The 12,712-nt window shown below is 36.1% G+C and overlaps 1 protein-coding gene across 8 annotated transcripts in view; it reads right to left on the minus strand.

The window, feature by feature from the left end:
* DPH6 (diphthamine biosynthesis 6) overlaps positions 1–12,712 on the minus strand; it is a 428,870-nt gene that overhangs the window by 413,209 nt on the left and 2,949 nt on the right. For all 8 annotated transcript variants that reach the window (XM_057306216.1, XM_057306211.1, XM_057306212.1 and 5 more), the window contains exon 2: positions 12,014–12,108. In XM_057306216.1, the coding sequence (XP_057162199.1) occupies positions 12,014–12,108 (95 nt within the window). The remainder of the gene's footprint in view (positions 1–12,013; positions 12,109–12,712) is intronic.

Raw genomic sequence — 12,712 nt, forward strand, 5'->3', positions numbered from 1 at the left:
AGATGTACTAAAACTACAGTTACATATGGAATAATTCCTGTTGAATTCTAGCTGAATAGCTCCCTCCACAACAAGGGATAAAAGGGCCACATCAAGGTGGGTGGCAGAAGCCAAGACTCAATCTCACCCCAAACCCCAGCAGTGACTTACAACGGGGAGGTATCTCACAATACTGAAGACTCTCTCTGAGGAATGAGGAGTTTATGCCATCTGACACCCCAACCATGTAGGACCTGCACTGGAAAGACAAGCCCCCAAAACATCTGGCTTTGAAAACCAAAGGGGCATACACCCAGAGGGACTGGGGTTTACTGCAGGGATCTGAGACACTCCTTTTGAGGAGCTTGTGCAATGACTCACTCCTCCCAGGATGCAGCACAAAGCCAGCAGTTTGAGAATTGACTGGATTAAACGTGCAGATTCATTTCCTAATGTAAAAGTGTCTGCTGAAGGGGCAGGGACGAGTAGGGACTTTCTTTGGAGATGGAAAGCACCATTTTCCCACTGTCCATCTCTCTCTACCTTGCTAGTACTGGTGGCAAGTGCAGGTGTCTGGCCTCCAACACTTTTCTCCTACATGGTTAAAGTTATGGGCATGCCCCACCCCCAGTGCTCTTTCCTGGCCTTGGTAAATCCATGGGTGAGCCCCACCTCCAGTGCACTTTTCCTCCACTGCCAAAGTTGTGGGCATGTCCCACCCCAGTGCTCCTCCCACATCTTGCTAAAGCCATGGGCGTGCTCTGCACCCAGCACTGTTCCCCTGCCTCACTAAAACCATGAACAGCTCACCCTTAGCACTCTCCTGCAGCGTCACTAAAGCTGGCCACCAAGCACAGTTCACACAAGGGACATCCCTTGATTACCACAACCTGGTAGCCAGAGGGGCTTCTATTTCTGGGCCTCACAGGACTATAAAAATCAGAAAGACAGCTCTGCACAGGCTACCAAACCCACAGCACTGCACAGACAGCAGACTGAAACCCATCCCAAGTCCTCCTTGTCTACTTGTCCTGGAGCTTCAAACTGAGGGACAGGCTTCATGTTAGTCACATATCTAGAGATTACAGAGGTGCTCTCAGGGACCACAGGCAAGAAGACACCTTCTTTGAACCCCCCCCTTGGCCTTGTCATAGCTCACTGGTACCTCCCGGAAAGAAGCTTATACACTTGCCTGAAGCCCTGCTTTTTGTAACTATTGCCCAGGGGACACCTCCACATCTCCTGGTCTGGCAGCAGAGTTTACACTTGTGGCCCCACAGAAATGTATATATTTGCATTCTTTAAAAGCTGCTGCCTGATGATCTGGTTTCCAGTCAGCCTCAAACTAGGTCTTGACTGATATCACTCTGTTTAGAACACTGACAGGTCTTGGCACACCTTCAACAATGGAGACCTATCAAGAATAAATCAGTCTACTTAGACAATCACAAAAGTTCAAGCGACAACCAAGAGCGAGGGCAAAGCTGAACAACAAGGTTCATCTCCTTAAAGAAGCCCACTCCTTAAAGGTTGGAAGAGGTAGCTGTTTCATCTAATACATAGAAACAAACAGAGGAAAGCAAAATGAAGAAACAGAGGAGTACGTTCCAAATGAAAGAACAAGAAAAAATATCAGAAAAACATCTTAATGAAGAGGAGTTAAGTAATTTACCTGGTGAAGAGTTCAAAGCAGTATTCATAAAGATGTTCACCAAACTCAAGAGAATGGATGAGCACCGTGAAACTTCAACAATGAGGCAGAAAATATAAGAAAGTACTAAACAGAACTCACAGAGCTGAAGAATACAATAACTGAATTGAAAAACACACTACAGGGGTTTGATAGCAAACAAAGTAGAAAAAGGGATCAGTGAACTATAAGACAAAGCAATGGAACTCACCCAAAAAGAACAGAAAAAAAAAATGAAGATAGCTAAAATGACTTACAAGACAACATTAAGGGTAATAACAGTCATATTACTGAGGTCCCACAAGGAGAAGAGAGAAAAAACAGAAAGCTTATTTAAGAAATAATGACTAAAAACTTCCCTAACCTGAGGAAAGACATCCAAGTCCAGAAATCAAAGAGAGTTCCAAACAAGATGAACTAAAAAAAAATCTGTACCAAGACACATTATAATTAAAATATCAAAAGGTAAATATAAAGAGAGAATATCAAAAGCAGCAAGAAAAAAACAACAACTAGTTACATACAAGGGAACCCCCACACCCCCGCCCAATAAGACTATCAGCTGTTTTTTCAGCAAAAACTTTGCAGGCCAGAAGAGAGTATCATAATATACTCAAAATGCTGAAAGGGAAAACAAAACAAAACTTCCAACCAAGAATAATCTACCCAGCAAAATTATCATTCAGAACTGAAGGCGAGATAACAAGTTTTCCAGAAAAGAGAAACTAAAGGAATTTACCACCATTAAACTGGCTTTATAAGAAATTTTAAAGGGACTTCTTTAGGGTATAAAGAAAAGGCACTATCTAATAACTAGAACACATATGCAAGTAAAAATCTAATGGGTTAAGGCAAATATATAGTACAGGGAGTGAATTAACCACTTATAAAATCAGCTTAAAGGCTAAAGCGCAAAAGTAGAAAAATTAACTATAATTATAATAGTTAAGGGATATACAAAATTAAAAGATATACAACATAATATTAAAAACATGAAATGGGAGGGAATATAGCTTTAAGAATGCATTCAAATTAAAGTTGCTATCAACTTAGAACAAACTACTATATATAGACTGTTATATATGGCAACCAAAAGCTAAAAACCTATAGTAGATACACAAAATAAGAAATTAATCTAAATATAACACTAAAAAAAGGCATTAAACCACAAGGAAAGACAGCAAGAAAAGAGGATATTAACAGAGAGAAACTACAAAAAGACAGGAAACTTAACAAAATGGCAATAAGTTATATACCTATAAATAATTACTTTAAATGTAAATGGACCACATTTTCAAATCAAAAGACACAGTGTGACTGAATGGATTTATTTAAAAAAAAAAAAAGGGGGCGCCTGGGTGGCTCAGTCATTAAGCGTCTGCCTTCAGCTCAGGGCGTGATCCCGGTGTTCTGGGATCAAGCCCCACATCAGGTTCCTCCACTTGGAGCCTGCCTCTTCCTCTCCCACTCCCCCTGCTTGTGTTCCCTCTCTCACTGGCTGTCTCTCTCTCCATCAAACAAATAAATAAAATCTTAAAAAAAAAAAAAGCGAATCACAAGACTCATCTCTTTTGCCTAAAAGAGACTAACTTTAGATCTAAGGACACACACAGAAAATAAAGGGATGGAAAAGATATTCCATGCAAATGCAAACAAAAAGAAAGTGGTATTACTACACTTACATCTGACAAAAATAGACTTTAAAACAAAGACAGTAACAAAAGACAAAGAGCATCATATAATGATAAGAGGGTCAATCCCAAAAGATGATATAAAATTTGTAAATATTTGTGCACCAACAGAGAAGCACCTAATTATATAAATATTACCAGATCAAATATTACCACACCCAAAGGAGAAATTAACAGCAATACAATAATAGTAGAGAACTTTAATACCCCTACTTACATCAATAAACAGATCATCCTGAGAGAAAAAGCAACAAGGAAACATCAGCCTTAAATGACACATAAGACCAGATGGACTTGATAGATTTAAACAGAATATCCCATCCAAAAGCAGCAGAATACACACATTCTTCTCAAGTGCACATGGAACATTTTCCAGGATAGAACTCATGTTAGGCCACAAAAAAACTCAATAAATTTAAGAAGTCTGAAATAATATCAAGCATCTTCTCTGACCACAATGGTATGAAAACTAGAAATCAATTACAAGTAGAAAACTGGAAAAATCATAAGAAGGTGGAGATTAAACAACATGCTACTGAACTAATGGGTCAATAAAGAAATCAAATGGGAAGTCAAAAAATACCTTGCGACTAATGAAAATGGAAATATAACAATCCAACATCTACAGGATGGAGCAAAGGCAATTATGAGAGGGTAGTTCATTGCAATACAGGCCTACCTCAAGAAACAAGACAAATCTCAAATACACAATCTAACTTAACGTCTAAGGAACTAGAAAAAGAATAATCAAAGCCCCAAGCTAGAAGTAAGGGAACAATGCAGAGTAGTGTAGAAATAAATGAAATAGAAACTAAAAAGACAAAAGAGAAGATCAAAGAAATTAAGAGCTGGTTCTTGGAAAAGATAAACAAAATTGACAAAACTTTAGCTAGAATTCAGCAAAGAAATAAGAAGACTTCGAATAAATAAAATCAAAAATGAAAGAAGACTTGTTACAACTGATACCACAGAAATACAAGGGACCACAGGAGTTACTAAGAATAATTATATGCCAACAAATTGGGCAATGTAGAAGAAATGGATGTTTTTAGAAACATATGGTCTTCCAAGACTAAATCATGAAGAAATTGAAAATCTGAAGAGACTGATAACTAGTAAGGAGATTGAATCAGGAATCAAAAACCTCCCAAAAAACAAAAGTCCAGGACCAAATGGTTTCACTGGCGAATTCTACCAAACATTCAAAAAAGATTTTATACCTATCTTTCTCAAATTCCTCCAAAAAAAACTTAAGAACACTTCCAAACTCATTTTACAAGGCCAGCTTTACCCTGATAACAAACCAGAGTAGAATACCACAAAACAGGGGCGCCTGGGTGACACAGCGGTTAAGCGTCTGCCTTCGGCTCAGGGCGTGATCCCGGCGTTCTGGGATCGAGCCCCACATCAGGCTCCTCCGCTGGGAGCCTGCTTCTTCCTCTCCCACTCCCCCTGCTTGTGTTCCCTCTCTCGCTGGCTGTCTCTATCTCTGTCAAATAAATAAATAAAATCTTAAAAAAAAAAAAATTCCACAAAACAAGAAAATAACAGGCCAAATATCCCTAATGAACACAGATGCTCAACAAAATATTAGCCAAATGAATTCAACGACACATTAAAAGGAACATACGCCATGATCAAGTACATTAAAAGGAACATACACCATGATCAAGTAGAATTTACTCCAGGGTAGTAAGATGGTTAAACATCTGCAAATTAATTAACATGAGGCACCATCTTAAAAATGAGCGCTAAAAATCATATGATCACCTCAACAGATGCAGAAAAAGCACTGACAAAATCTGGCATCCATTTATAATAAAAATTCTCAGCAAAATGGATATAGAGGGAATGCACCTCCACATAATAAAGGCTACATATGACAAGACCACAGCTAATATCATCCTTGATGGTGAGAAGCTGAAAGCTTTTCCTCTAAGATTGGAATAAGACAATGACACTCATTCTTATCACTTTTTAAAAAAAGATTTTATTTATTTGAGAGAGAGAGAGCATGAGCGGAGAGAGGGGCAGAAACAGAGAATCTCAAGCAGACTCCACACAGAGCATGGGGCCCAGCACAGGGCTTGATCCCACAACCCATGAGATCATGACCTGGGCCAAAACCAAGAGTTGGATGCTTAACCAACTGAGCCACCCAGGCACCCTGCCATCCTTCATCGCTTTTATTCAACATAATACTGTAAGCCCTGGTCACAGCTATTAAGCAAGAAAAAAAATCTACATTAGGAAGAAGTAAAACTGTCACTATTTGCAGATGATATGGTACTATATATAGAAAACCCTACAGACTCCACAAAAAAACTATTATAACTAATGAATGAATTCAGAAAAGTTGCAGGATACAGAAGTCTGTCACATTTTTATACACTAATGACAAACCACCAAAAAGAGAAATTAAAAAAACAATTCCATTTACAATTGCATCAAAAAGAATAAAATACCTAGGAATAAATCTAACCAAGGAGGTGAAAGTCCTGCACACTGAAAACTATAAAGATATTGGTGAAAGAAACTGAAGAGAACACAAATAAATGGAGAGATATTCTATGCTCATAGGTTGGAAGAATTAACAATGTTAAGATATCCATACTACCCAGAGCAATCTATAGATTCAATACAATACCTATCAAAATTCCCATGACATTTTTCACAGAACTAGACCAAATAATTTTAAAACTTATACAGAACCACAAAAGACCCTGAATGGCCAAACCAATCTTGAGAAAGAAGAACAAACAAGGAGGTATCAAGCTCCTGACTTCAAACTATACTACAAAGCTATAATAATCAAAACAATATGGTATTGCCATAAAAACAGACACATAGATGAGTGGAAAAGAATAGTGAGCCCACAAATAAACCCACACATATACGGCTGACTACTTTACTACAAAGGAGCCAAGAATATACATTGGGGAAAGGATAGTCTCTTCAATAAATGGTGTTGAGAAAGCTGGACAGCCACTTTCAAAAGAATGAAACTACATATACCATATATGAAATGAATTTAAAATAGATTAAATATTTGGACAAATCAGAATTCAAAATAGATGAAAGACCTGAAATCACAATAATTCTAGAAGAAAACACAGATGGTAAGTTCTTTGACGTTGGTCTTGGCATTGAATTTTTGGATTGGACTCCAAAAGCAAAAATAAGTGGGACTACACCAATCTCAAAAGCTTCTACACAGCAAAAGAAACTACCAACAAAATGAAAAAGGAACCTACTGAATGGAAGAAAATATTTGCAAATCATATATCCAATAAGGGGTCAATAGCCAAAATATATAAAGAACTTATACAACTTGAGAGCAAAAAACCCCCCCAAAGAATCCAAATAAAAATGGTCAGAGGATCTAAACAGACATTTTTCTAAAAAAGACATAGAGATGACCAACAGGCATGTGAAAGGATATTAAACATTGCTAATTATTAGAGAAATGCTAATCAAAACCACAATGACCACCTCAACTGGCCAGAATGGTAATTACTAAAAAGGCAAAAAATAACAAGAATTGGAGAGGATGTGGAGAAAAGGGAATCCTCCTACACTACTGGTGGGAATGTAAATTGATACAGCCATTATGGAAAACAGTATGGAGGTTACCCAAAAAATTAAAACTGGCACTTATATGACCCAGCAATTCCACCTCTTAGTAATCATCCAAAGAAAACAAAAATGCTAATTCAAAAAGATATATGTACCCCCATGTTCACTGCAGCATTATTTACAATAGCCAGGATATGGAAACAATGTAAGTGTCCATCAATGGACAAATGGATACAGAAGATGTGGCATACATACTGCCACATACAAGGGCATTATGCTAAGTGGAATAAGTCAGACAGAGAAAGACAAATATCAAATGATTTCACTTACATGTGGAATTTAAAAAGCAAAACAAATGAACAAACAAAAAACAAAACCAAAACCATTGAGAATAGATTTGTGGTTATGGAAAAGGAATTGAAAGGGGATGCACAAAATGGGTAAAGGTGGTCAACTGTATGGTGATGGATGGTAAGCAGATGTATTGTGGTGATCACTTTGTAGTTTAAACAAATATTGAATTATTATGTTGCGTACCTGAAACTAGTATGTTACATACCAATTTCATCTCATTAAAAAAATAATAATAAATCACCATGACTCAGGTGGACTCGTAAGTTTTGTAATACATTTTAAACAAAACTGTTTATCTAAAAAAAAGAAAAAGGAATTCAATTTTGTTAGAGCAGTTAAAAATGAATACAGGAATATAAGCTAAGCAATAACACAATCACTGGTTTTGCAAGATTCCACAAATATTGATACAGGTAAAATGATGAGTTACATCAACTTTTTGATGATATAAGGAATCTTACAAACATACTAGAACAGACTTTTGATCTTCTACATTCACTTTTTAGAAAAAAAGAATCATGAATGAACAGAATATTATTTGCAGATATCCATCATAGCATTATTTATAATACACTAAAAATTATAATGTATTCATATAATGAAATACTATGCAACCATTATATTAGTTTCAGGTGTGCAACATGTTGATTTGACATCTATACATTGCTCAGTGCTTACCACAACAAACAGTCACCATCTCCCACCATGCAACAATATTATAATATTATTGACTATATTCCCATTGTTGTGCTTTACAACCCCATTTTATAAATAGAAGTCTGTACCTCTTAACTTACTTCATCTATTTTACCCATTCCCCCGCCCACTTCCCCAACAACCACTACTTGTTTTCTGTATTTAGGAGTCTGTTTTTTTTTATTTGTTCATTTGTTTAGAGTCCACATATAAATAAAATCATATAATATTTCTATCCCTGTCTGACTTATTTCACTTAGCATAATGCCCTCTAGGCCCATCCATGTTGTTGCAAATGAAGAAGGAGCATTTTCTAAAGCATGTTCTGTAGAATAGGAATCCCATGAGATATTAATAGACTGGATGAAAAAAAGATTCCATGGTCAAATAGGTTTATTAAAAATGGGGATAAACACGTAAGTAGGTGTCTTTGCTGAATTCTTCCTAGGCTAAGTATGAGAGAGTATGAACCATCTCTGAAATTTATGTACCCTTAGAAGACTTACATTTCATCAGGTTTTGTGTTTCAAAGAAGATATCTAGGAAATGCTGTGATGGGATAATACTTAATGACATGGAAGATGTTCAGAATATGTTAGTAAGTAAAAAAAAAAAAAGGTTACAAAACAATTTGTTTGACATATATGTACGGGTGCGTGTGTGTACATATATATGCCAAGAATATCCAGTGAATGTGAGTATGAAGGATAACCTATAAAAAGGGATGAAAAACTGATATTTTAAGGGCCTCTTCTGTAATCAAAACCATCATCATATCCCATCACATTTTGGCCAACAAGTCTGAACCAAAACCCACACATCAGACTGGCTTCCATGTACTCACATTATTATTATGTAACTGTCTATTCCTGGTCACAGTAGGAAGTAGAGATATAGCCAAAGTCACCTAAAAACCTTTCCGCTTATCCTCATCTCAGACACACTGGATCTTTAAATGTATTACTTTTAAAGAATATTGATACAACTGAAATTATATATTTAAAGAACTCTGAGCTTCTTAGCAAGAAACCTCCTGATAGTAGCATAATAATTAAAACATTTTACTAACTGGGGTGCCTGGGTGGCTCAGTGGGTTGAGCGTCTGACTCTTAATTTCACCTCCTGTCAGCCTCAGTCTTGAGCCCCCTGTCGGGCTCGATGCTCAGTGGGGAGTCTGCTTGGGATTCTCTCTCCCTCTCCAACTCCCCCCATGCAACCCCCCCCAGTCACATGCTTGTGCTCTCACTCTATTTCTCTAGAATAAACAAATAAATCTTAAAACAATAACAACAACATTTTACTGACTTCAGAAACCTAGAAAACAATTTTCCTTTAAGGCTCCATTTAGTCCTAACCACAACGGAACTCGTATGAATGGAACCTACACTGCAACAGTGGTATGAGATCAAACAAAACCAAAAGGCTCCACTGTTGCCTGAAGCACCTCAATTAACATGCCACAAAAGTTCCTACTACAAATTTAAAGAGATGGTTTTGTGAATTTTATGACAAGTTCACATTATCCCCACTGATGGGAATAAATTCCTTTCCAGACTACCCATTGAAAACCCAGTGCCATGAATTCACTTTAACCAGTTCTATACTAAGGTTCTCTCTACCAGTCATTCCTCATTAAGTTTCCTTTTACAACATGTTTGGGGGGGGAAAGAAGTCAATCAATGAAACATTCAATAATCACCAACTTCCTGCTGACTTTAAATCAAGATTAGCTAAACCCCTTCCATCTGCTAGCCCACAGCCATCTATTCTCTTTCACTACAATTACTCTAGTTTCAGCTGATTTTCCAGCTTTTACTTCGTAAGATTTTAATTCCATTTACTATTGAATTTTTTCTCACTAACAGTATTCGAAGTAAATGTCTCCATACCATTCTGAGGTATAATTTAAAGATACACTTTGCTTATCATCTTACCCATTCTGCCAGTGAACCATGAGCGCATGGAAGATTATACATTAATGATTCACTACAAAGTAACTATAATAATTCAAGTAGAAAAGCTTAAGACAAGATCGAAACTCCCGGGAGGGAAATTATATCATTGTATGTACTATATATTATATAAATTTCTGCTTTTTAAATACCAAGACCTCCCAGACAGAAAGTTTAAAAAACCTACTTGCCTGATTAGTCACAAGAAATAAGGGAATTTTTTTTCCTTTGATAACAGAACATAAGCCTACAACAAAATTCTGCTTCTTCTTTTATAATATAGAAGTTACAGTATAGTTCCCACTTGCCCTTAGTCAAAGAGTTTTCTCTTTATTATTTAAAGTCAGAAAAAGGAGTTCATTTTCCAAACACCTCATTTCTAAAATGCTATTATTATTCATCATTGAAATCCTAGTGCAAAATCATAGAGTATGTGTTTACCCTTGGCCCTCTATAAGACCTGTTTTCTATTTCTTCCTATAAAATATTTCTAACTTCTATCTTCCCACTTCAATTCCAGCATTACCTGGGTCTTAACTGTGAAGGAAAGAAAATTCAAATATCTGACTGAAACAACTGCTCGCTCTTCCAGGCCTAATTCTAGTTAGGTCATTATTCATCTGTCCGCCAGTAACTGAGTGAATGCCTATTACAGGCATAGAGCTGTTCCAAGTGCTGAGGTGCAATTAAAGAAACATAGAAGATATGACCTTCCTCTCAAGAATCTTATAAGCAATCTACTTGGGGATAAAAATCAAAGACAAAATAAATAGACAACAACTGTTAAATGATATAAAAACAAAAATTCAACGGACTGGCAGCCTTGAGGAAGGAAGGAAGGAAGAAAGAAAAAAAGGACATATTTAGCGCTAGATTCAGATTGAACTAAATTTACTGGATGCTTACTTCATGCCAAGAACTCTAATTAGCGTTTTCACATATACAACTCATTTAATTCATCCTAAAATAACAATAGGGCAAAAGCATGGTCTTGAAAAAAGCTGAGTAAAGGGGATGATAAAAAGATCTTACTAGAAGAGCCATGTGGAAAAACAGTTTAAAGTCAGACAAGTGTTAATCTCTCCCTGTTATACTGTAACAGTTAATATCTATAGTTATAAGTGTAATAGAAGATATAAAAGGCAAATTGGTGAATAGTTTCCTTTTTTAAAAAATTCCAATTAGGAAAAAAAAGTACACCCAGGTGTGGTGATAGATGAAACTAAACTTATTGTGGTAATCATTTTGCAATATATACAAACACCAAATCATTATGTTGTACAGATAAAAACGAATATAATGCTATGTGTCAGTCAGATCTCAAAAAAATAAAAAAAAAAATTGTTGAAGGTTGAATCCTAAATCCACAGTTCAAAATGTGATCTTATTGGAAACTTGGGTCACTGCACATGTAATGAGTTAAACTGAGATCATTAGGGTGGCCTCTTAATCCAATATGACTCGTGTACTTATCCATAGAGGAAACTTGGACACAGACAAGGACACAGGGGGAAAAAAAATTCTGATGGGGGAAATTTCATTGGGAAGAAAAGTGAAACACAGCTAAAATGAGGTCTGTGAATTACCTGTGGATGCCCTTGTTATCACAGAAAAATAAAAAGTGGAAATGTGTTGCTTTATGCCTCTCTCAACTCTTACATATTTAGCTTACACCTAAGATGAATCATTTATCAATGTGTGTCTTACTTCCCAAGCTCCTAGAGGTTGTATCTTATTTACCTGTATGTTGGTTACAACACTTGGAAACGTGTTAGAGGAACAGCAGTACACTCTGAAGTAAGGAGAATCAAGGGCTCAAGTCTCAGCTCTGCAAGTTTGTTCTAGCTATCTACCTTGGACAAATTTATAAAACTACAAATAAAACTCTCTAGGAGTTCTTACGAGGAATAAAGGATATGTAATGAAAAACATTTAGCATAGAACCTAGCATCTAATTAGGTGCTAAATATATATTAGTTCCATTTTTATCTTTGCACGCTGCACACAATAGAATGCAATTATGAAGTTGGAGTTCCAGTCATTTAGAGAACTTCCCAATAAAGGAATACACTTACCTTGGTTTTCAGCTGGTCTCAGATTTGCTAAAGCAACAATCTGATGCCCAGCAGCAATGCACTGCATCATATTGTAACAGCTATCCTTCCCACCACTAAAAAAGAAATAGAAAAATATCAGGGTACTGACAATTATTAAACATAGAATCATTAGATATCAAAATATATTCATTCAACTTTTCCGAATATTTGAGGGACTTCTATACAATTAAAATACAAAAAAACAAGTAATTTCCATAGCATAACCAAATTGAGCAAATGAATCTGAATGTCTAAGGCTGCTACTCATAAGAGCTTATGGAATTACGTGCCATTATAACAAAGATCGCTCTAAACAAAATACGATAACTCTTCGGTTTATAATAGTGGCTTTCCTTTATATACAAAGTGCTTTGAAAATTAAAAAAAAAATGATTTCATTTTAAATTCTAGCTAAACAGCTATTATATATATTCCTTAGATGAAATTCTCTATGGAAAAGTAGAAAAAAATCTCTTCTGTTCTACTACAAGAAATCTAACAGTTGGCTACCATCACCAACTAAAGGCTCAAATTAAAGATATGAGACCCAATCTAATGACAAAGTTTGATGTACTTGGTGGGTTCACATTCTGTAGAGATAGAAAACAAAATGCTGAATTACACTGATGAAGTTAAAAATATATATATACGATGGCAGGCTAAGGCTTGAGCCTTAAT

The sequence above is a fragment of the Ursus arctos genome, unplaced genomic scaffold, assembly GCF_023065955.2.
Source record: "Ursus arctos isolate Adak ecotype North America unplaced genomic scaffold, UrsArc2.0 scaffold_36, whole genome shotgun sequence".
Taxonomy (NCBI): Eukaryota; Metazoa; Chordata; class Mammalia; order Carnivora; family Ursidae; genus Ursus; species Ursus arctos.